Source organism: Alternaria dauci, chromosome 4 (assembly GCF_042100115.1).
Source record: "Alternaria dauci strain A2016 chromosome 4, whole genome shotgun sequence".
Classification (NCBI taxonomy): domain Eukaryota; kingdom Fungi; phylum Ascomycota; class Dothideomycetes; order Pleosporales; family Pleosporaceae; genus Alternaria; species Alternaria dauci.
Window position 1 is genome coordinate 3,186,847 of NC_091275.1, and position 24,131 is coordinate 3,210,977.

The window sequence follows — 24,131 nt, forward strand, 5'->3', positions numbered from 1 at the left end:
TTATTATAGTTAGTAATAAACTCTTTAGGTATCCTATGTTCTAATATTAGTGCCTTACTAACCTTATACGCGTAATCTTCTACTGTAATAATTTCTTTAGTAGGTATAAACTTTACTCCTTTTATGTATTAGTATATAATAACTAGGATTGTGTCGTATAATCTTCTAGATCCTAGTTCTAATAATTTTAGGAGCTTTACTATAAAGTCTATTATTACGCTACTCTATAGTCTTGTTAGTAGTAGTAAGGGTTATAACAGGCTATAGGGCTTATATCTCTTAGGCTTATTTTAGTAATAAGCTAAATAGTTACCTAGGACGTCCTACACCTTCGCTTATAAGCGTAGTATTATAAACACCTTTACTAAACGTCTAACTATCTCTTCTAGTAATATATATCTATATTCTAAGGACTTATATAGTTCTTTAATAAGATTTACTCTTATATATAAAGATATATATATTTAATTATCTTAAATTATATCTTAGTACTCTTGCTTATCTTATAATAGTTTATTAGAGCCTTTTTCCTTAGGCTTAAACTACTAGCTAGCTACCTTTTACTACTATTACTATTATAGTATTTCTACCCACTTAGCTACCTTAGCTATCTTAGCTAGTTCTAGCTAGTTATAATATAGGGTGCTATTAGGTATCTTCTTAAATATAGCGTTATATAGTTCTCTATAACTTTCCTTACGTAAGTTAGATCTCCTACTTAGAGTATCTACTACTCTATTAAGCGTTCTAGCGCGGTATATTATCTTAAAGTCAAACTAAGCTAGTATCTTAGCCTATTAGACTTATTATCTATTAAGTTTCTTTATTATTATAAAACCTACTAAGTTCTAGTAATTAGTAAAAACCTTAATCTAGTGTAGTAGTCCTAGTAAATAGACTTCCTACTATTTAAAGGAATTAACTACTCCTAGTAGCTCCTTATTATAAACGTCGTAGTTAAGTTCTACTCTAGAGAACTTCCTTAAGTAGTAGAATACTAGTCTCTACTTCTTATCTAGGCACTACTATAATAATATAGCTCTAAGTATATAATCTAACGCGTTAGTCTTAACTTACGTCTCTTATTTTAGGTTATATATCTCTAGTATAGGTGCTTTAAGGAATATCTACTTAATTTAATTAAAAGCTTCCTAATATTCCTTATTCTATTTAAAACTAATTTCCTTTATTATAATCTTAGAGAGGGGTATTATAATCTTTAAGTAATCCTTAATAAACTTCTAGTAGTAGTTAGTAAACCCTAGAAAGGATTATATATCCTTAACTATTTTAGGCGTTAGCTACTCCTATACAGCCGCTATCTTCTTTAGGTTTATCTTTACTCCCTCTATAGATATTATAAAGCCTAAATATTCTATTTCCTTTATATAGAATTTGCACTTCCCTAGCTATAGGTATAGCTTATATTCCTTAAGCTTCCTTAGCACTTTCTTTATATACTTTATATATTCTTCTAGCGTCCTACTAGTATAAACTAATATATTGTTAATGTACGCTATAACGAAGATCCTAAGGTATTTATAGAGCGCGTTGTTAATAACTAACTAAAACGTTACTAGGGTATTCGTTAACCTAAAAGGTATTACTATATACTTAAATAGTCTATATTTTATTTTAAACGCTATTATCTATTCGTGTCCTTCCTTAATCCTAATTTAGTAAAATCCTTCCTAAATATTAAACTTCATAAACTACTTAGCTCCCTAGAGTTAATCTATAAGCTTAGTTATTAGTAGTAGGGGATATTAGTTCTTCTAAGTAATACTATTTAACCTACAGAAGTTAATATATAGTTACTACTTCCTATTAGGCTTCTTTATAAATAAGATAGGTAAGGCTATTAGGCCTAATCCTAGTTAGATAAATCCCTTCTTTAGATTCTTCTAGATGTGCTCCCTTAGCTTAGTGTTATACTTAGGCGATATAGGATATATTAGTCCTAGGCTTAGTTTTACCCCTTTATCTAGGATAATCTTATAATCCTAATCTTAATAGTCTACTAAATCTATAGCTTTATTTTCCTTAAAGAGTTCTCTAAACTTATTAGTCTAATACTCTCTTAGTATCTCTAGTAGTAAGGGTCCTTCCTTTATAGTTATAACTTATCTTATCTATATAACTCCTACTCTTTAAGGGTCCTTCTTATAGATTCTCCTAATCTTATAAGGTAAGATCTTACTAAACCTCCTATCCTAGGTTAAGCTCTAGTACTTTAGGCTTACTCTTTAGTATACTCTAGTAACCTTATATATAGGTTCTCTTCTAAGTATTATCTTTATTTACTAGTTAATAGTAGGGTTATAGGAATCTAGCTAGTTATAACTTATTAATATATCTAGTCCTCTTAGATCTATAATATTAATATTTATTTAGTACTCTATACTAGCTATCTATAGCTTTATTAATTTAGTTTCTATCTATATTATACTATTTCTATATTCTATAGGTTTCTTATTAGCTAATAGTACTAGTACTAGGTTCTCTTTAACCTAGTAAGGTAGTTCGTGTTTCTCTACTACTCTAGGTAAGATTATTATTCGTGCAGCCCCGCTATCTACGAGCGCCTCGATATTTTATCCCTATATAGATACGGTTATAAGTAGCTGCTTTACCTAACTATTAGTATCCTACACCTTCCTAAGGGTTATTTTAGGACTGCCTTTACTAGCGTAACCCTATCCCTAGCGGTATCCTAGTTTTTTAACTACTTCTCTTTCTTATACCTAGGGAAATAACCTATATTATTCTTTAAGCTATAGTGTGTTAAACACCTATTATTATAATAGAAGCTCTAATAAATATTCTAATAAGGTATCTCCTCCTTAGTAATCCTCTTCCTTAGTTAGGCCTTCTTAGCCTTATAAATCTTATAGTCTATAACCTTATAGATATTTAATAATAGGGTATAATAGTAGTAGTTATCTACCTTATATACTTCCTTAAGCTACTTATAATAGAAGTTATACCTATTCTTATATTACGTCTAAAGAAGTCTATAGTAGATCTCTACTTTCTCTAGTTCGTGTAGGTAGTAGTTATCTACTAGATACTCGTCTACCTAGAGGTTTAGGTAGTAGCACTAGTCCTAGTCTATCCTATAATCCTCCTTATCTTACTTATAGAACTTATAATTTATCTTATAGTTATACTAACATAAATCCTTATAACCCTTAGTATCTTCTACTTCGTAGGCTTCTTAGTCCTCTACCTTAGCTATTAGATTATTAAAGTAGGGTTATTAGTGTATTACCTAATACCTAATTTCTTTAGTATTTAGGCTAGTAATTATAATTTATTTATAAACTATATATTCGTTAGCGTAGTGTATCTTATTACTATATACCTAACACTAGTTATTAGCTAGTTATTCTATTACGATAGTACCCTTAACCTTCTAGTTAGTCTTCCTTAGCTAGTCTATAGTAAGGACTTTATTATCTAATTTTACTCTTAGGATAATTTTATAGCTTTCCTTATCCTCTAAGCGTACCTCCTTATATAGGTCTAAGTCGCTTAGGTTATTATCTAGCTCTATCCTAGCCGGGTAAGGCGTGCCTTATCTAATTATCTAGATCTTAATAGCTACCTATTTAACTTATTCTTCTTTATAATCCCTAGCGAAGTGTCCTATTTTACTATACTAGAGATATACTTTATTATTATAACGCTTCTAGCGTTCTTCCTTAGAGAGACTATCTTATCTCTATCCTTAGGGCTTCTTATCCTTAGGTTTATCTTATACCTTACTAGTTATAATAGTATTACTATCCTTATTAAATCTCCTACGTTATTTTTTTATATTAGGTAGGTTAGGTTAGAAGTATTTCTTCTAGTTATTTTATTCCTAAAGTTAGTTATTAATACGTGTTACTAGCTTAATTAGGGCGTATAGTAACTTAGGCTTATTATAGTGTATAAGTCTATCCTTAATATTTTCTTTTAGGCTTATTTTAAATACTATTTAAAGTGCTATATTATCCTAGTTAATCTATACCTATAGTTACTTAAATTCTACTATATATACTAACACTAACGTAGTTTACCTTAGGTAAGTAATCTTCTTCTCTACCTAGGTCGAAGCGTCTACTTCTCTAAAGATTTATCCTATTTCTTCTTTAAATTCTGTCTAGCTTATAAATAAAGTACGTGTTTTAGCTTTAGTTCCCTAATATTCTATATCTAATAGGTAATTATCTATATAGGGTTATATCTAGTTAGAGGCCTTATCCTTTATAAATATACTAGCTATAAGGATCTTTTCTTAGTTGTTAGGTACCTTATTATACTTATAATATAGGTTAATATTAGTAAGGAATACCTATAGCTTTTCTTACTCTCAACTATATTTCCCTAGTAATACTATCTTAGGTTTCTTAGTAGAAATAGGTTATTTATTAAGGGTAGCTATTATCTAGCTTATAAGCTAATTAATTATATTCTATATCTTAGCTATCTACTAAGCCTAAATAAAGGCCTATTACTTAAGATTTTATAGCTCTTTATTACTAGGGTTTTCCTCTAAGTCTAAGTTAGATGCGTTAAGTATTACATTATTAGCTAGCATAGCTACTAGCGTTAAGGGTCCCTAACCCTAAGCCCTATTATTCTATACTACTCTTAGGGATACTATTACTAAATCTTAATTAGGCAATTCTGTTAGTTAAACATCTACTAATATCTAAGGTAGTTAAAGTATTATATAGGGGTTTACTATACTTCTCTAAGCTTAGTCCTTACTAGGGTAAGATAGGTTTAGGTAATAGTCTGTAAGGTAGCGTATAAAATAATTAGGTAGAAAAGAGTTATTATTATAACTAAGAGATAAACAATACTAATTTTATAAATAATAGAATAACTAGTTAATAATCTATATAAGAGATAAACTATTTAAGTTAACTATAACGAGTGTAATAATAAGATCTAATATATTCTTATACCTATTGCCTTTAGGTCCTACTATCCCTTCTATCCCTTCTACTATAGATAGTTATAATAGCGCTACTATCCTAAGGTACTCTACTATCCTAGATGTTAGATCTTAGCGTAATAGCACGTTATATAACTTAGTACGCCCCGCACTTAGCCTTCCTTCCTTTATCTATAGCTTTCCTTATATAAGGAGGATTTAACCTTTGTTACTTATAACAGACTTTACTACTACTAGTATTATTAATCTAGGCCTTATAGATAACCTCCTCTACGTCCTTTAGTATCTACGTCCTTTAGTATCTATATTCTACTCTTCTTTACTATCTCCTCTACTTTAATATTACTAATATTAGAGGTGTTAATAATATTAATATTATCTACTATCTTAGTCTATAAGAAGTAGTAGAACTTAGGTAATTACTTATCTAACTTATTAAGGACTACTTTAGGTAGCTCCCTAGTATATATAAGGTAAGTATATTATATGCTTATAGATATATTAATTAGTACTTATCTAGCTAGGGTTTTTAGGCTAGGCTAGAAGACCTCCTAGATAAAGATAAAGAGGATATATATATATTTATATATAGTGCGATTTAATTATATATAGTATAATTTACTTATATATAATATAATTTAATTATATATAGTAGGATACTTAAAGTTAGTATTAGTATAAAGGTTAGAAGTAGCTAGGCTTTTATAAAAATGTATAAAATTCTAGGTAAGCTTAATTATAGTAAAGATACTATATCCTCCTCCCTTTATAATATATTATAATTATATTACTAGCTAATAGCTAGTAATCCCTATTATACCCTCTTAAGGTTTAATAGGTATCTTTTTTTAGTTACCTTTAGTAAATTTTTTTAACCTTAGTTTTCACGTATAGATGTTAGAGCTTTACTACCCTAAAATACTAATTAGTTTAGTATTTAAACTACGTTATTACTTTATCTTTTTTATCAACTTTTATAACTGATAAGTAGAGGGATAGCTACTTTTTACTTTTTTAAAGTTTTATTTTGATAATACCCCCCTGCTTGCAGAAAATAAAAAATTATATAAGGAGGATTTAACCTTTATTACTTATAACACTAGTCTAAATTCCTTTATTAAGTAAAGAGGATTCCTTTTATCTATAACACTAGTTATAGTTACTATTAGTTTCTCTACTATACTATTTTAATATAGAGTTATCTTTTACTATCCTCTTATAGTATTAAGTAAATACTATTACCTATAACTACTTCTTATATTTAAGCTTAGTATTATTAAGTTTTTATACATTATTACTATATAGGCGTATTTATAGTATTAGGTAGCTAACCTATATAAAAAAATATATTATATATTAAATTTAACTTAAATAGGTCTCAACTCTGATATGTCTAAATAAGGAGGATTAGAAATGTAGGTCTGTCTACACGACTAATTAGGAGTAGTGAGCCTTAGGAACCGAGGACAGGGAGACCCACTTACGGCCCGTTTATGAAAGGATTTCTGTAAGGCGTACCGTTTATCTGGGGCATGCTCGTATACCTGCCTGGTGCCTAGAGCTGTTTTTCCGTGCAGCCGTAGAAATAAGAATGTTCGCCCCGTGCACTTTCTAACACACCTCAGTCACAACGAACTACACCAATTAACTATGCGTTTCTCCTTCCTCGCATTCGCGCTCGCCAGCTTGACCGCCGCGACCGCCGCAGCCAGCGAATACGACCGCCCCGATCTTACGGACACATACTGGGACGTGAGCATTTCTACACAGTCCGGTCGTCCAGGCTACAGCATCCGCGATTTCAACGCTACTTTCCATTCATCGATCACTAGCGCCATTGAGGGAAAGTGTCACTACAGTTTCGTGCCACAAGGCACCAGTGCGCCTGCCGAGACAGATGAGTGTAGCACGGGATTGAAGTATGAATGGGACTGTAAGTCTTCTTGATTATTCTATGCAGCGGATATCCACGCTTGCGAAACTCAGTGGAAGGGGCTGATTATGGTGCGATAGACACGAACGTTACATTCCTGGAGCAAACACTCGTTCTAGGAAACGACACTTTTTGGGTTTACGGACTGTCGACTAAGATAGAGACGACTCGCAGGAGCGATGGTATGAGCAGCACAACTAAAGGTGATGGCAGGGTGGATATCAGCCATTATTGTATCAAACCCGGATCGGGGAGTTACAGTGGATGTGGATATGCTAACGGCTGCGTGTCCACAAAATGTAATAACGAGAAGACAGGTGCTGCTTAAACACAGGCCAAACAATAGAAGCTAGCAAAGAGGGTATTGCTCTAGCGTATCTAATATTCCTTCGTAGAGGATAGAAGACTAGATATAGACCTTTAAGAATATTGATACTTAGTAGACTAGTCTAGAAGTTAGCTACTGTAACAATCTAAGCAATGTACTAGATCCCCTTACTCTTAGTATATTAACAGGTAATCTAAGAATATTTCCTTATTTAACGATGAATTCCTTCCCTTCCTCGGCCCCGGGAGCCATCTATACCCCCTTACTGACCGACGTAGTCTCCCGCGGAGTTCAGGTGTTTTCCACAGACAGACTATCTGGGCTATGATATCACTGGCTTTGTTGCTTATACCATGCAGCAGTGTCTCGAATCGTGCATGCTGGCGAATCATGTCCAGGGCAGGAGGTCCTGTGTTGCAGTTGTTTACTCGGGGCAGTTGAGCGAGCAGTATCGACGGCTTCTTGCCAATTGCTTCCTGAAAAGTATCGTGGGAAATGCGGAAAGTAGTGGGGCTTGGTCGGGGTTAGAGTTAATTTGAGATTTGCAGACAGGCTGCTGGAAGTAGATAGACTTGATTATAGTGAACGCGTGCCATGATGGCGACATGACATTTCCGCTCTAGCCTAACTGATGAAAGCGTCGCGATGAAGCTTTGCTCGGGAGTAGAATATTGAGGGTACTAGCAAGGTGCAGATATGTGGAATGCGAGACAGGCGACACATGACGTCATACAAGCCCCACCTAGACCATGTATAACCACGAATCCGGTCGGGCTATTGCGACGGAACAATTATACTCCTACATGTTTGCAATCATCATTTTGAAGAATACGTTCCTTTTTACATCCACCGACAGCTGCAGCGTCTCGACTTGTATCCGTCTGCTAGGACAAGGCCTAGGTCCTCGGGATGGGGGGCCTCGCTGGCTGATATCTGAGCGTGCATGTCGAATGGCGGCTGGTGCAACCATCTCGCAGAAACTGTCCAATAGTAGGGTAATCCTGCCAGCCACAATTCGAGAAGACTCAGGCTGGGAAACAAATATGTTTGTGTCGCCCCTCCCGGGGTAGAGGCTCTCTTTGGCCTAGTCTACGATACATAACAGTCTCCTCGTCGGACTTTAAGACATAGCTTTTATCATGAAAGCGAGCTATTGTCTCTTATTGCCCACCCAACCATGTCACCAAGTCCAAACTCCAGTCATGTCGATCTGACGAGTGAGCAAGCAGACAGCCTCCTCGCCCCACCAAGCACGCTACAGACCCACTCAGTTAGTATCGACGGCACGCACTCGCATCTGAAAGGATACTACACTCAGCTGTCTACGAGCGAGAAAGAGCAAGTACGAATCGAAGGCTCGTTGCGCACTACCCGCTTTTCACTCAGCCCATGGCTCCTCGAAATCCTCTCCTTCAGCCTCGCGCTCGCCGCGATTGCCGTCCTCATCGCCCTTCTAGCTCTGTACGACAAGAAACAGAATCCACCATGGGCAGCGGATATCTCGCTCAACACACTCGTCTCCATTGCTTCGGTCTTGTTCCGCGCGTCCGTCATGGTCCCCATCACGAAATGCATCAGCCAGTTGAGCTGGATTTGGCTGGCCAAGACCGAAAGACCCTTGGAGGATGTGGCTCTGTTCGATCAAGCTAGTCGTGGAGTTCTCGGCGGACTGGCTATCCTCGCATCGCCCCGTCATGTCACTTCCGCAGTCCCCATCGGCGCTATCCTCATGATTATCATGGTCGCTGTGGGCCCTTGCTTTCAGCAGACTGTTGCCTACTATAGTGCTCAGGTGGTAGACGATACTTCGTCAGCATACACATCGGCTGCATTCGGATACAATGGATCCGCAGGTTCTCATGGGAGTAGTTACGCCAGCCAAGGTACATATTTGGGTCAGACTCCATTGGTAACTGCGCTAACGTGATTGTGATTTACAGGTCGTCAGTTGCCTTTTAACATGAAAAGCGCTGTCTATACTGGTCTTCTATCGTCCGGGATGCTAGCCAGACCAGACCCTTTGTTCTCTTGTAGTAGCGGCAATTGTACATGGGACGCTTTCGATACGCTTGCTGTAGAGGTTGAGTGCATCAACAATTTAGGTTCCGCTACGTTGCAATGCTATCCAGATCCCAATCCGGAGCCGTATCGTGGGACCCGATGCGCCATCGAAAGGGGAGAAGCCATGCCTCAGTATGGAGGTTCAACGACCCCCTTCTTCATATGGCTCTACTACGCGAATGAAACTTCGAATTTAGACGAATCCGTCTGGGATTTTCCACCGCGGGCTCGCTTAGACATCAACTGGATTCGTGCCACAGATTTGCACTGGACTGACGATCGCATGTGGGGTGACATAAGTGAGAATAGTCCGCTTGAGCAGGTGACGTGTAGGCTATATACGGCTTTGCACACAGTGTCAGCAGCGGTAGAAAATGGGATCTACAAAGAAAAGGTAGAGCAAGTATCGAAGAATACAGAAGAGGAGTCGGGATACATCAACTTTAAACACCAGAATGGCTCTTCACCACCAGTCAAAATATCTATAACAGGACAGCAGAACCAGGTCCTGTTACAAGGAGCTGCCAGTCTCATCGAGTCTGGAAACGTGAGTATCTCAATGCAGGGTTATTTACAAGGTTCCGAAACAGTCAAGATGATCTACCAAACCCGCAACATTACCGAGTCTGTGTACTCGCTAGTCCACTACATGAACATCGCCCTCCGTTCAAACGACAGCATTCTCCATAGCCAGGAACAAGGAGAAGACATGAGCACGAGGTCACCTGTCTACATCGCGCCCACTCACAGAGTCAAGGGAAGGGTATACATTGAAAAACTGCACGTAGCCGTGCGATGGCGTTGGCTCACACTGCCGGCTCTCGTCGCGCTGTTGACGGGGATTCTGCTGGTAGTCACTATTATCCAAAGCCATAGTCAACATGTCGGCATTTGGAAAGACAGCGCTCTTGCCCTGGTGTTACGAAGTGAGTTGCAACCCGAACATCAGCGGAACAGCGCACCGGTCAGCACGGTAGAGGCTGTTGAGCGGGAAGCGAAAGGGCTGGGGGCTGTCTTAGTGCATGACGAGGGTGAAGAAGGGGGTATGAAGAGTAGGGTAAAGGTGCAGCTGCGTTGAATGTACCTGGACGTAGACCTCTCACGATTTTCTCTTTTGTATTCCCAAATCCGCTTCATTCAAAGGACATCTCGTGATCCTCCGGTGGCATGTTCGTCCGACAAGCCTTGTTTCTGCGTACAAGAAACAGCCATCGCTTTGCACACACGATGACTTGAACCGCTCTGGGAAACAACGTGACCGCCGTGCGTATGGTCTCAAGTCCAAGCCAATCAATACTACGAAGCCCAACATTCTTCCCTTTCCCCCATGCCGCTAGAGTTCGCACCAAGTCTTCGATCTGTGTCTGCGACAAACCCCCATCGCGTAGTCCAAGTCCTAGCTTCAGATAGCCTTTGCCCCTCCGTTGGCCCCGCGAGATCAAATCTGAAACATCTTTCATTGGAGCAAGACAGATGTGACTTTTGCTTGGAACCAAGGACCATAACATGGACGGTGTATCGAGTCTGTGCGGGTCCTGGCGTATGCGCTCGGTCAGCCTGTATGTCGAAAATGGTGTGCCGGGTTCCTCGTCTGCCAACGCATGCAGAGCACTGATCAAAGCTTCCGTGAAGGAATACGGACCAGGGGCTGCTGTTGTATGATCGATTGGACATGCACTCATCAGTTCAAAACGTTTCGTCTGGTTCTGCCTCCTCGATGGGCGTGTTTCGGCCATCCAGGCATCTGCTAGATTACTGGCCCACGCCGTATCCAGTATCATCAGTACATCTGCGTCCACTTCGTCGGAGCGAAGAAGATCGTGTGACCTATGCCAGTCGACCGATGGGATGTCGCGCTTGCCTCGGATGGTGGAACTTATATAGCCTACCAGGTCAAGGCGCTTTGAGTCCTCGCGGAATATGCTATGACCAGTATAGTATACAATGAGTAGGTTGTGAGGTCCGTCGTGTTGCTCAATGAATGTAACGACAGATCGGTTTATCTGATGCTGGGGCTTACGTGAGGCGTTGAGAGCGAGGATCTCTGTGTGGAATCTGAACCGCCCGCGGAATACAAAGTCGAGTCTTTGCACCTATCCTTTCATTAGCATGCGCGCTGAACATTTCTCTTTCGTGCAGGACAGTCGGTCGTGATTTCCAAGCGCCGCGTGTAACATTTTGCCAAAACTCAAACGTAGAAATGTGAATCAAGATCGCATACCTCTTGGTCTGTTCTCAATTCATCCAGCTCATCCGCCCACCTCACGAGCAATACGGCGACGTTTTCGTAAGCACTTGGTGTATCCAGATTCGCAGCAATCGCCTTGTCCCACCAAGATTTCATTTCTCCTTCACTATCTTGGCTCATTCTGTCCCTTGATGATCGGTGTTGGTACCGATCGTCAGCATCGAGCGGCTGTGCTTCGGAAATTTCCGCTCTCTGTGACCTGGCTGCTTTTCGCTCAATCTCCCAGTGAAGGCGATCAAATGCATTCTCTCGGCCCTCTCCATAGATGGGTGGCATATGTACGCCAAAGAGACCCAGGAGAGAATAAGCTGCGTCTTCTTGCCGTTTAGTATTACGTCCTTGTGCCCACGACATGCGCTCCTCAATGCTGAAAGTCGATGGTGATAGACAAGTCTCTTGTAAAGCTTGCTCGGATATCCCTGTTATCATGTGAATCTCCTCTGAGAGACTCTCTCTATCGCCTATGAACGCCCTATCTCGACTGAAGAAATGGACGGATGCTGGTGCCAGCAGTTCCTGAAGAGTCCAGCCTCTTGTGAACCATTTGCTCTTGCGAAATTCTTTTTGCCATCTCTTTCTAAGTTTTTCTTGGAGTTCTATGCTTTTCTTCACACTATCTATCATCCGAATCTGTTCTTGAGCCGTCAAGATCAGTTTGTCGCCAGGTGTTGTAGCTGAGATATCGGGGGCGAATCCTGAACTTTCTACGTCGGTGAGGTAGACATAGCATCTTGCAGAATGCTGATACCACGAAAACATGGAATTGATGGCCTCGGTCAGCTTCACAAGATCTCTCTTGTCAATGCAGCACGTATCCACCTGAAGGGTATCAGCTATTGTGCGCGGAGATGTAACGAAAAGGCACCCTCACCCAGAAATATTCCAACCCATCTTTCTGAGCTTGCGCGGCGCAGAAGCGCAGTTTTTCGTAGCCGGATTTACTTTTGCCTCTGCCCTTTACAATGTCTTTGAATGTTACTTCGTCGCTGTCAGAACCCCAGGTGTGTGAAAGTATAGCATACGGTGGAGGCTGCCCATAGTATTCGGTAAGGCTGAACTCGCCGTTGCTCTCACGTCGCAGCAGGTGCATGTCGGAGCGGTAGTGGCAGAGGGCCGTGTGAGTTGCTGTTGAACATTAGCGCCAGGAGGGGTTGTGTGATGTTCGCTGGCAGCAGCGGACGTCTAGACGAAGACATAATCAAGTAAGCAGTGGCGTTTTCCCAGTAAAGGATTCGAGATGAGGCTTCCAAAGAGACATGGGTTGGTGTGGCGTGGAGCTGAGGTGGGGGCGGGGCAGCTTGGCAGGGTCCATGACGGAGCTTCGCGTCCCTCGAAATATTTGACTCCAGGCACCACACTTGAAACAAAGGAATATCTTCCCACAGAGCTCTGCATAATAGTCTCCTACTGTAACTATACGAAAGAGCTTTGCATTGAAACCGCCACCATGCAGATGCCAGACATGCCCGTCAACGTCCCAATCGACGACCCCAACGCCGATACAGAATGGTGAGCGAGGCGACCACCAACACCAGGCAACAAACCGCAGACCTAACATGCGCGCAACAGGAACGACATTCTCCGGAGTAAAGGCATCATCCCCGAAAAGCCGCCCTCGCCCACGCCCATGATCCAAGAAGCGCTCGAGCAAGCCCGCCAACTCGCGCACGAAAACCGGCTGGAAGGCAAAGACCTCGACGAACTCGCCGAGCTCGAAGACGAAGAAGACGACGACTTTCTCGATTCATACCGCCAGAAGCGCATGGCGGAATTGTCGTCTATAAATACTGCATCCGTCTACAATCAAGTCTACCACATCCAGAAACCAGACTACTCGACCGACGTAACGGAAGAGAGCAAGAAGGCATACGTGCTTGTCTTGCTGACTAGCTCCACGGGCACGAATACAGAGTCGAGAGTCATGATTGAGCATTGGAGGGAGCTCGCGAAGAGATTTGGCGACGTCAAGTTTTGCCAGATGAGAGCGGATTTGTGTATTGAGGGGTATCCGGATAAGAATACGCCGACGGTGTTGATTTACAAAGATGGGGATATCAAGAGGCAGATTGTGACGCTGATGCAGTTGGCTGGGCCGAGGACGAGTGTAGCAGGTAAGTTTGTGTGCTATCAGCCATGCATGGCGATTTTTGTGTTAGGGAGATGCTGATCCGATGTGGTAGATCTGGAAAGAGTACTGGTAGATGTTGGTGCGGTTAAGCTGGGAGATTCTCGTTTGCAGAAGAAGAAAGAGGAGGACGACGAGAATAGGAGTAAGATAAGACAGGGAAATGCTGCTGCCGACGACGATGACAGCGATTGGGATTGAAGCAGTCACGACTAGCTGTTTTTTTTTTCATTTGACGCATCGTGTCACAACATGTGCATCTCCTAGGCAAAAGGGGAATCATGTTGCGAGGTATGTACCGCGAAGCACGCGAGCCCAGCGTCGACCCAGAAATGGGTACGCTTCTGCCTAGACCATAGTCTTAGCGATATCGTGCAAGCACAGCCAATGACAGCGCAGACGAAGCGCGAGTACTTTACCTCTTTGACCAAGCTATGGATCCGTCTGAAGCTTGCTGCATGTGTGAGGGGAAGGTCGGTTGCTGCGACACCTACTACCTCTTTGGGAAACCAGTCGAGAATGACGAGTGCTTAGCGATCGTGGGGTGACGACAGGCGGTGGTATTTTTTTTTCTTTTGCACGTGGAAACGCAGGGTAGTGAGAAGTAGTGGGTGGTGTTGGGTCAATGTCGTGTTCTTCTTGGGAGTTTGGACACGATAGTTGAAGTTGAGACTCTGCTGCGGTACATGTGAAATGTAGTGAACCAAGGACATTCGAAGCTTTTAGATTGGATTCCATACGTCTAGCACCATTGGATGAATACGGAAGCATCGGGTCGGAAGAGTTTTTTCGCAAGCGCAGACGCCATGCTTCGTATCATTGCCGTTTCATGATTCGAGCGTCCTATCTCACAAGAACTGCTCCTCAGGCTACAACCATGCCTAACACCCAAACGTCCAAACCAAGCTTACCAGCCTAACAACAGTCAGAAAAGAGAAAAGATCGGGTATTAACAAGAAACCAGCATATGCTCCAGCACCAGCCCATCAGCCAATCATATAAGCTCATCCCCCCCACACCTCCGCGACTCCTCCACCGCCTGCCAAATCGTGCTCTCCTCAAATATGGGCCCATGGCCATCACACTTCGTCTTCCCTTTGAGCCTTTCACACACATCCGCCACATCCACCAGCCCCTGCTTGACCAACGGATGCGACTGAATCAGATCCCACGCCTTCCCCGCGGGAACCTCTCTCCCCTTTCCCTTGGTCCGCGAATGCTCTTTGCCCGCTGAATTCACCACAGCGCCATGTGTCAGCGACTCGACGCTATACTGCATTTCCATTTCGTCGTCATCATAGTCCTCGTCTGTAGCGGTGGGTAGATGGGCGCCAGGCGAGGGATAGCTAGCAGATACCGGGCGCGAGGACGCGGGTGAATGGCCGGTGGTGGCGCGCAGGATTTCGTTTTCGGTGCGGGCGCGGTGCAGTGCGGATTTTAGGCGGTCGTTGTCGGATTGCAGGGTGCGCGTGCTGGATTCGAGGGCCGAGAGCTTAGTTTCGAGTTCTTTGACGTGGCGTTCTTTGCGCTCGCGGAAGGCGCGCTGGCTGTTGGTATGCAGTCAGTATTTTTACTTGGATGGAAACAACAAGGTAAGAAGGATGGCGGAAACATACGCTGCCCTGTTCTGTGCCTTGCGTCTGCTCTGTGCAGGCGTCAGATTCTCCTTTTCCTCGCTGCTGCTGCGCGTCTGGTGCGGCTGGCCATCTTCAAAGTCCGGGCCGAGTCCAGAGTCTATGCTACCGACAGGCATGGGCGTGTGTGCTGCAATGTTTTCCGGAGAGCCTTGGTGCGGCGTGGGCAGGCCGTGGTTGAGGCCAAAGCCACCATCATAACATGTTGGATAGAGGGCCGAGTCGAGAGGTTCCTGTTGCCCGGTGTCAGATTACTAAGGCGTGTTTGAGCTCTGCGGGGTCTCTTCCGGGTACCCCCGCCGCTGCTGTTACTACTCACAATGCTCTGCGTCGTGGTGTCGGCGTCGAGGCCAGTGTGTGTAAAGGGCTGCTGCATGCCCAGGAACTGGTCGTAGGCCTGTTGGGGCCCGCCGAAGAAGGAGTAGTCCATTGTTGTGTGCGACGTTGCTGGCTACCACGGCTGTAGCGCGACGGGGGGGAGCTCCACGCCGTTTGCGATGATTAAGTACTGACTGAGCGTTGCAAAGCACCGACCTCAATGCAATGGCTCGATACACACGTATATAAATGTGGAAAGCACCGAGTAGCCCCCGTAGTCGATGGGACACGGATCGAGAGATGTGCAGCGGGGAGAGGCACCAAGGCTCACGTTTCCCGGCCAGAGTGCACAGCTGAACATCTGGGCCTTATAACCCAGCAAAACGGTAGGGTGGAGCTTACTGGCGATGTGCTCACTCCCGCTGCCTCGAAGCCCAACCACAGTGCATAAGCTAGACAGCCATGCACATGGCCGCGCAGAGGCCATCCAGACGACCCCAGTGCGCGGTTCGGGTCTGTCGGACGTCTTGGTCGCCGCCCTGCGATGCTGCAACCAGGAGCACGCCTACGACGCCTGCGACGACAACGGCCACGCTGTTGCTGATGCTGGCCCTTATCGACCCAAATGCACGAGTCTCGCCCTGTAGCCCAAACGGGTATCCTCCAGCAGGAGCATGCTGACTGCAGCTTCGCAAGCACGATGCTGTATGCTGTTAGGGTAAGGAGTTGCGGCATTCCAGCATGAGACGCGACCAGACTCTCTCCAGCCATGTCTCGCACGTGTACCCACTGAACAACGGTGCTGACTGAGTCCCGTCGACACAGGCTGCATGCATTCTCTTGACCAGAGCATGCTAGATGCATTATGGATACCGCTTGCGTTTGGTACCTAGTCTGCATTTTCTCCGGAGTGTACTGACCGCAACCCGACATATTCGGCAGAGCCGCTTTGAAACAGCAAGTCAGCTGTGGTACCTGGCCATATGCATCAGCAACTCTGCACACAGATCGTTGCTTGACCTCTACGGACTACAGCTGAAGCTGAAGAGTGGAAATAACAACACAAACGTCTCCCACTAGGACTTAGGACTTAGGACATACCAACCCTCAGCAAGGTAAGCACTAGCCTCGCAGCATTTAGTGTACGGAATCGTCTCCCGCGATGTACGTTCGTCCTCAGCAAATCAGCTCTCACATCATCCTGCAGCCAGTGTACGCGAGACTTGCCACTACTGGGTCTTTTTACTGCTCCGACTACGCGGGGATATTTCGACTAGCATCAACACATGGAGTCGCCGTGCATTCGCTTACTACATGGTGGTGTAGTCCCATTGACAGCGTCGACAGGCTTTGCACTCTGCATCGCAGACCGAGCTGCTGAGCAGGCTGATGATGTTGGTAGGGACGCTGTGAGGCTTTGCAGTAAAAGGCGGTAGTGATACACGTGAAGAGACATTCTGGTAATGCTCGAGCTTCCTTGTCACACGTCCCTAGTCTGCTTCAGGCTACTAATAACTTCTCACCACTAGCTAGTCGCACCTGCTTCGAGAACGAAAGCACATACCCACTCTTTCCCTTCACTTACATGCGGAAGACTGCGGACACCCGACAAGCACTACCTTGAGAGTAGTGCATAAGGCTGTCGTCGAGCAGACTCCGAGCCTCGGAAACCGCGGACATCACATGATCGTCGCTGGATGCAGGTATTGCTGGAGCTTGCTCAAAGCGGTCAGAATGATCTTCGCGTCTCCAGTTTCGCCCCAGACTCTCCAATGTTCCCTGGTATCGGATGGCGAGAAGGTAGATCTCGTCTGGAAGCTGGTGCTAATCGGCTATTTCGCTCCTCTACCTTGACTCACGAAAGTGAATCGAGCTGACTGCCTGTACCGTATCTGCTTGGCAGCGATACTACTTGTATTCAGACATTTCTTAAATCCGAGTACAAGACAAAATCCCCGAGTCATTGTTGCCCTTGGTACTAGCAACAACGCCGTCAAACTCTACGCCACGAATCAGCACTTGCTCCCCTCTATCCTCCAACAAGCCCACTCCGTCCCTCCATTCCACAAAACACGAGCAAAGTCTCCATCATACCTCCCACTCGTCGCTTGCCAAGGCCTCGACCCTTCTATTCCCGAGGCCCGCACACGGCACGCCAAGCCGCGCCCTGCAGAAAATTTGCATCTAATCTTATCAATCAGTCTTGGCCAGACTGCTACTAACCTCTCTCCAGAGCCGCATTCAGCGTATCCGACTGGATCGTAACGTACAAGAAGCTTTTTGCTCGCTCGGCGTCCGGTCCCAGAGGGGAAAGGTGATGTGTGAATTCGTGTGTGGCGTGTTTGCCAGTTCCTGTCCAGTCCGTGTCAGGCCACTTACACACCTGCACCTGGGCTTTCATTCACCTAAGATTGACTCGCGTGCGCGCGCGGTGAAGAGTACAAAATAAAACTTCTCTTCCCAGCAACAATAATCCTCTCACACTACACGCTCGCTCCCGTTTCCCAACCCGTCATCTCGCCATGTCTCGTCATAGCGATGCAGACATTGACAAGACCGTGCAGCTCAGCACCAGCGAGACGGGCATCGACTCACCAACCAAGCAGCACGACGTCTTGACCAGCAGCGCCCCGCACCCCCAGTCCCCTGCAGTACTCCCTGCCGCAAAGTCGCCCGGTGTGATTCGCATCGAGGCGCTCAATGCGCACACGTCTTTTCTCAACCGCTGCTGCATCTTCTTTGGCATCTTCCTCGTCGCGTACGCGTATGGGCTCGATGGCACGCTGCGGTACACGTACCAACCGTATGCCACAGCAGGGTTCCAGGAGCACTCGACGCTGGCTACGATCAACGTGTTGAGGAGTGTGATTGCGGCGGCTGCGCAGCCGACTGCGGCGAAGATTGCGGATGTGTTTGGTCGTGTTGAAGTCGTTGTTTTGTCGATTTTCTTCTATATCCTGGGTATGTTTGCGGGTCCCCGTGTGAAAGTGATGAGATGGTAGGTCTTTGCTAACAAGGTGGGATACAGGAACGGTTATCGAAGCTGCTAGCAAAGACGTCGAGTCTTTTGCTACTGGTGCTGTTTTCTACCAGATTGGGTACACGACTGTTATCGTGCTCATCGAGGTCATCATAGCGGATATCACGTCCCTCCGCTCTCGCCTCTTCTTCTCGTACATCCCCGCTATCCCGTTCCTGATCAACACGTGGGTGAGCGGAGATGTCAGCCAGGCTGTGCTTGAATCGACGACGTGGCGATGGGGCGTAGGCATGTGGTGCATCATCTACACCGTGTGCTGCATCCCGCTCGTTGCTTCACTGCTGTGGTCGAGCCGACAAGCTCGCAAGGCTGGCGCACTCGACAAGTACCAGACGCCGTACCAGGTCCATGGCGGTAGCATCAAGAACCTGCTCATGGCGCTCTTCTGGCAGATGGACGTTCCTGGTATCTTTTTGCTGATTGTCGTGTTTGGCTGCATTCTGACGGTAAGCTGGCATACGTTTGTACATACTATGCGTTCGCTTTTGCTAACTTATCGATCAGCCTTTCACCATCGCAGGCGGCTCGCAGTCGCAATGGGGCACAGCAAAGGTCATCGCTCCCCTCGTCATCGGCATCCTCTGTCTTCCGGTTTTCATCATCTGGGAACAGCGAGCACCGCACCCGATGCTTCCTTTCCACCTGCTCAAAGACCGCGCAGTCTGGGGCGCCCTAGGAATCGCGTGCACGCTGAACTTTGCATGGACCATGCAAGGCGATTTTCTGTACACGGTGCTCGTCGTTGCGTTTGATGAATCGATCAAGAGCGCGACGCGCATCAGCTCTCTGTACAGCTTCACGTCTGTCATTACCGGGCTGATACTCGGTGGCATTGTGTTCAAGGTCCGCCGTCTGAAACCGTTTATTATCGCTGGAACATGTCTCTTTGTGGTTGCGTTCGGTCTGCTGATCCACTACCGTGGTGGCGAGGGCGATGCGTCGCATTCTGGTATCATCGGTGCGCAGATATGCTTGGGTATTGCGGGTGGTATGTTTCCGTATCCGGCGCAGGCCAGCATCCAGGCTGCCACGAAGCACGAGCGTAAGTCATCTCTTCGCACCCCGCAAATATGATTCACGAGTTTAAATGCTGACAATCGACAATAGACGTCGCCATCGTTACAGGCATCTACCTCGCCACCTACAACATCGGCAGCGCCCTCGGCAACACCGTCTCAGGCGCCATGTGGCAGCAAATCATACCAAACGAGCTCCTCCGTCGCACTGGCGATCCATCGCTCGCAGCCGTCGTCTACGGCGACCCCTTTACCTTTGCTGTTTCGTACCCAGTAGGCACCGTCGAGCGCACAGCCGTGATTGAAGCATACCGCCACGTACAAAAGCTGCTCTGCATCGCGGGTATCTGTCTCGCGGTGCTGCTGGTCGCTTTCTCGCTTGTTATCCGCGATCCGAAGTTGGGTAAGGAGCAGAGTTTGGAGGATGCGGAGGGGGCTGTGGAGGGAACGCGGGAGGATGATAGGCAGAAGGAGTAGTAGTTAGTAGTGGTAGCGCCGCTGGAGCCTAGAATACTGCGGACACTGTAGGCAGTAGTAATGGATGGTTTTTGGTTGGTTCCAGATAATAGGAGAGATGTAGTGCTTGTGGCTGGGGCTGCTGACGTCATGATTGTGTGCGGGTCCCGGGGGTTTGGTGAGACATGCGTACGTAACACCTCGCTGTGGGGTTTGGTTTGGAAGGGATGCATCTATTGCGACGCTGTCGCTTTACAATATGGAGTCAGGGCGAGTGTTTGAGCGCAATCTCTTGCCACGATCCGTTACTACGTAAAACTACGAGCCAGGTCTCTACCAGGACACCCAAAGGCACTTCTAGGCACTCGTGGACTTTATCCACAGGCCAAATCACCGCTTCTTGGAGTAAAACACGCGGACAGCCATGAACGAAACACTCACCACAAACGCGAACAAACGCTGTGCGATCCGTCCAGGCACCAACTCCAATCACTCATTTCTACCAACGTGACCGTAATACCCACCGACGCGCCTCCCACTCCGCCTTCTTGCTCACAGGCACCAACGCGATAACCTACGACAGTCCTCGGAACCACAATTACCTCGACCATCTCCACATTCCGACATCGGAGTATCCACGCAACCCAAGACATGTCGCCAACACAAGCTCAGACAAGCAACCACGCGTCCCCAGTATCGCCGAAAAGGCTGTGGGGGGTGGAGTTCCTGGGGTGCGGTTCGATGTGCTGTGGGTACCAGGCAGCATGACCGAGTGTCTGCAAGAAAAATCTTTTGCTGGTTATCGTACGCTATTTGGGGTCATGCGACTGCTTCCCTTTTTGGTAGGATGGTGCGCGAGACGAGGTCGAGACTTGGTTGCGATGAATTGAGGGGATGGGTTTGGTGACATGCAACCCATTCGCACTGCGCCTCGCACGATTACGATACGTCGGGACCGTCTGAATTCAGAGTCTTCGTCACACAGAACGCTTTCTCTCGCTTTGCGATGACGACTCATCACCGGCGTCTGTGCTCCTGAATCACAGCACTCGGTTATTAGGTTACTCGGTTAAATGAGAGAAAAAAACTCCGAGCTTCATTTACAGGTATCTCGAACACGAGTTCCACCGCCGCCACGTATACAAAGAGCGAAATTTCTAGACAGCGCAATCCGCAGACCCGGTTACGGAAGGTCGATAGGTGTTGCCCTTGCGACAGGAAACAGATTGGCCTGTGACGGGCGCGAATAAAAGGGCGCAGAACACGAGGACGGTGTGCGCGTGTCGGACCTTTTGGCGGTGTGGGCTCGCGTGGCAGTTGCGCAACGACGCTGGTGGAGTGAAGATGTGCGGCAAACCTTCTGCCTTGAGAGGCTCGTTATCAGTTCGTCGCAATAGGCATCGGGACACAGGTAGAGGATCGCTTAACGGAGGCAGTTCATAGTGGTCTGCGAGCCACGTACCACTGTTTGGCGAGAGATATTGCTTGCTCCACGCGTCCTGTGGATGTGATATCAGGTGATACTGAGTTTGTTTGAAGACTGCATAGGATGAGACACTATGGAAGCTTGAATGCATAGGTTACATGGGTGGTTCAACACAAGCAGGAGCGCCGAGATGCGTTGACATGTTCATGTCAAAGTGACATTTGCTCCCCGGTCTACCATCAAATCTACGTGTAAGGCTATGTCTTCCGATGAGCAGCTCGAGCCCTGACCGTGAGCGGCGGCTTGAGCCAGAAAGAAAACGTCTGCTGCTTCAACCAATCGTCGCAGGTCTCGTCCAGCTCAAACTCAAAGTCCCAGAGCAAATGGCTCAGTGCCAGTCTCAACTCATACTGTGCCAAACTGCGAGAGAAGAAGATTAGTCATGTGCGCAACAGCGACTGGCAGAGGTGGTAGACTCACTTTCTTCCAAGACAAGCGCGTGGGCCGACCGAGAAAGGGTTAAACGCCTTTTTATCATCCTTTTCAAATTCAACGGCACCTTCTGGTAGCCATCGCTCCGGAGCAAAGTCATCTGGCCGCACAAAGTTGCGCGAAGAGTGAAAGGTTGGGTAATGCAGGATGAATACCGTGGTGCCCTTGGGGACATACTCGCCGCAGATCTGCATTCCTCCTGCTGGGACTAGTCTCGCGAGAGTTTCTGGGGCGCCGGGGTAGACTCGCATGGCCTCGTCTAGCACTGCGGTCATGTACGTAAGCTTCGGGAGGGCCTCGATGGTCATGTCTTCCTTGGAGTTGAAGCTGTCGTGAATTTCCTTCTTCAATCTCTCCAAGCAGTTTTTGTTCTTCAGGAGCAGGTACAGCGTTCCGGATAGCACTGTTGCCGTGGTCTCTGAGCCGACTACCATGAACAGGGCAGCGTTGCCGACCATTTGGTCCAAAGAGAGGTGAGCTTTCTTTCCATCAGGCCCACCCATGATCAATCCCCAGAGATCTGGACGATCAGTCTTTCTTTCCAATCGCTCTCTCACTCTATCCTCGGCGAACTTCATGTGGGCGTCTCGCTTCGCCTTCATCGACTTTGGCACCAACAGCGGCAGAATCTGGGATGCAAACGGGATGTGGTAGAACACCACAATGCGAATGGTGACGACTTTGATAGTCGCGACAATTACCCGCACCCAGCTGTTGTACTCAGAGCGCTCCAGTAGACCAAGAGAGGCACCGAATGCAAGATCGCCCATGACGTCAAAGGCCAGGAAGTTGAACATGTCCACCATGTTTGTCTCGAGTCCTTGTTCGGCGCGTGACTGTATTGCTGTGACCAGTCTATTGATATGTTTGCGTAGCAGGGGCTCTTGTTCTTTTAGAGCCCGAGTAGAAAAGCCCTGGTTGAAGAGTTGGCGTTGCTGGCGATGCTGTTCGTCGTTTAGAACGTCGATGATGCCCGGCTCGCCTGACATGGGCGGAGGGTTCGCGAGAGGGTTCTTTGGCAGCGGCTTCCGGGGTGCGGAGTTGCCTGTCCCGTGGATATCTTGTTGAAATTAGCGAGAAGGTTTTCTGGTGAAAATAAAGGTCGAAATTACCTTTCCATGCTTCGCTGGATGTATAGCTCAATTCCCACGGGCTCAAGCGCACGACTGGACCATATTGCTCGTGGAGGCGGTGCGCGTCGAATACCGTCGTGCCCCTCCACCTGGAGAGAATGCGGGGTATGGGGGACGCTCGCCACAGGAGTGGGCCTGGGTATTTTCGAAGTGGGTGGAGGAGGATGTTGTACACGAGCCATCCAACGATGGAGATGATCTGGCAAAATTTAGAACTTCGGGACCATTACCATGTCCGTGATGCAACTTACTGCCAGAGACACGATACGTAGAAGAAGTAGCATAATCGCCATATTGAGATTTGCCGTACACAGACTACACAAAGATGCTCCGGGAGAAGACGTCGTATGAACAAAATGACAATGAAAACGCCCACCCAACTTCATAACTACCGAGCTATCTCATTCCATGCCTGACCGCTACTCAGTTTCGATAAGAGACGTCGCAACCTCCATTCGATATCACGGTACGACTTCGTCGCATTCGGTGTTTTTCTGGCTGGACGGTCGTCTCTCGGCCAGACTTGTCAACAATCAAGCCAGCTTGATCGCTATTAAGCTAGGGCATTAAGCTAGCGTATCAATTAAGCTAAGGTAGAGTAGAGGTATAAATTAATTAAGCTAAGCTACTATAAGCTAGCTTAATTATTTAGCTTAATTAGCTTAATAGAATTAATACTCTATAAAGAAGATTAAAGTAAGTAAGGTCACGTGGTAATAAGATTACGTAGAGATAAGATTATATAAGGATACCCCTATTGTCAAACAATAGCAATGTAGGATACTGGATGCACAATAATCAGCGGGAATAGTAGTATTATTCTTGAGTAGACTGGAGACGAATCGCTATCGAGCCGCGATAGCAAAGGAAGGAGTATTTAAGTCTGTCCCGGTCCGTTCTGGACCGGAAGGCACCGGATGGGTCCGGTTCCTAACACCTATACTATCCCCTTTTAAGCTTCTTAAAAGGGGGA

At 46.0% G+C, this 24,131-nt stretch overlaps 5 protein-coding genes across 5 annotated transcripts; 3 read left to right on the forward strand and 2 right to left on the reverse strand.

The window, feature by feature from the left end:
* Positions 1 to 8,386: 8,386 nt before the first annotated feature.
* On the forward strand, positions 8,387 to 9,136 carry ACET3X_005561 (uncharacterized protein; the record flags this gene model as incomplete). The annotated part of the gene is made up of 1 exon (XM_069451779.1): positions 8,387 to 9,136. The coding sequence occupies one exon, from the start codon at positions 8,387 to 8,389 to the stop codon at positions 9,134 to 9,136; it is 750 nt and encodes a 249-aa protein (XP_069307605.1).
* Positions 9,137 to 12,965: 3,829 nt separating this feature from the next.
* ACET3X_005562 (uncharacterized protein) lies at positions 12,966 to 13,844 on the forward strand (the record flags this gene model as incomplete). Its single annotated transcript, XM_069451780.1, has 3 exons — positions 12,966 to 13,027; positions 13,088 to 13,629; positions 13,699 to 13,844. The coding sequence occupies 3 exons, from the start codon at positions 12,966 to 12,968 to the stop codon at positions 13,842 to 13,844; spliced, it is 750 nt and encodes a 249-aa protein (XP_069307606.1).
* Positions 13,845 to 14,406: 562 nt separating this feature from the next.
* On the reverse strand, positions 14,407 to 15,927 carry ACET3X_005563 (uncharacterized protein). Its single transcript, XM_069451781.1, has 3 exons — positions 15,597 to 15,927; positions 15,260 to 15,510; positions 14,407 to 15,190 (listed from the first exon to the last, which is right to left on the reverse strand). Exons 1-3 carry the CDS (start codon positions 15,705 to 15,707, stop codon positions 14,638 to 14,640), a joined length of 915 nt encoding a protein of 304 aa, XP_069307607.1. The 5' UTR covers positions 15,708 to 15,927; the 3' UTR covers positions 14,407 to 14,637.
* A 2,190-nt stretch (positions 15,928 to 18,117) lies between these two features.
* ACET3X_005564 (uncharacterized protein) lies at positions 18,118 to 20,128 on the forward strand (the record flags this gene model as incomplete). Its single annotated transcript, XM_069451783.1, has 4 exons — positions 18,118 to 18,556; positions 18,624 to 19,081; positions 19,140 to 19,677; positions 19,743 to 20,128. The coding sequence occupies 4 exons, from the start codon at positions 18,118 to 18,120 to the stop codon at positions 20,126 to 20,128; spliced, it is 1,821 nt and encodes a 606-aa protein (XP_069307608.1).
* A 1,662-nt stretch (positions 20,129 to 21,790) lies between these two features.
* ACET3X_005565 (uncharacterized protein) lies at positions 21,791 to 23,451 on the reverse strand (the record flags this gene model as incomplete). The annotated part of the gene is made up of 4 exons (XM_069451784.1): positions 21,791 to 21,953; positions 22,014 to 23,085; positions 23,138 to 23,357; positions 23,410 to 23,451. 4 exons carry the CDS (start codon positions 23,449 to 23,451, stop codon positions 21,791 to 21,793), a joined length of 1,497 nt encoding a protein of 498 aa, XP_069307609.1.
* Positions 23,452 to 24,131: the final 680 nt, after the last annotated feature.

Bases quoted from the DNA above. Each gene is read 5' to 3' on its own strand.
- ACET3X_005563 (XM_069451781.1), bottom strand. From the start codon at position 15,707: ATGGACTACTCCTTCTTCGGCGGGCCCCAACAGGCCTACGACCAGTTC. The intron at 15,511-15,596 runs GTGAGTAGTAAC...ACCGGGCAACAG, and splicing joins ACACCACGACGCAGAGCATT to GAACCTCTCGACTCGGCCCT. The intron at 15,191-15,259 runs GTATGTTTCCGC...GCATACCAACAG, and splicing joins AAGGCACAGAACAGGGCAGC to CCAGCGCGCCTTCCGCGAGC.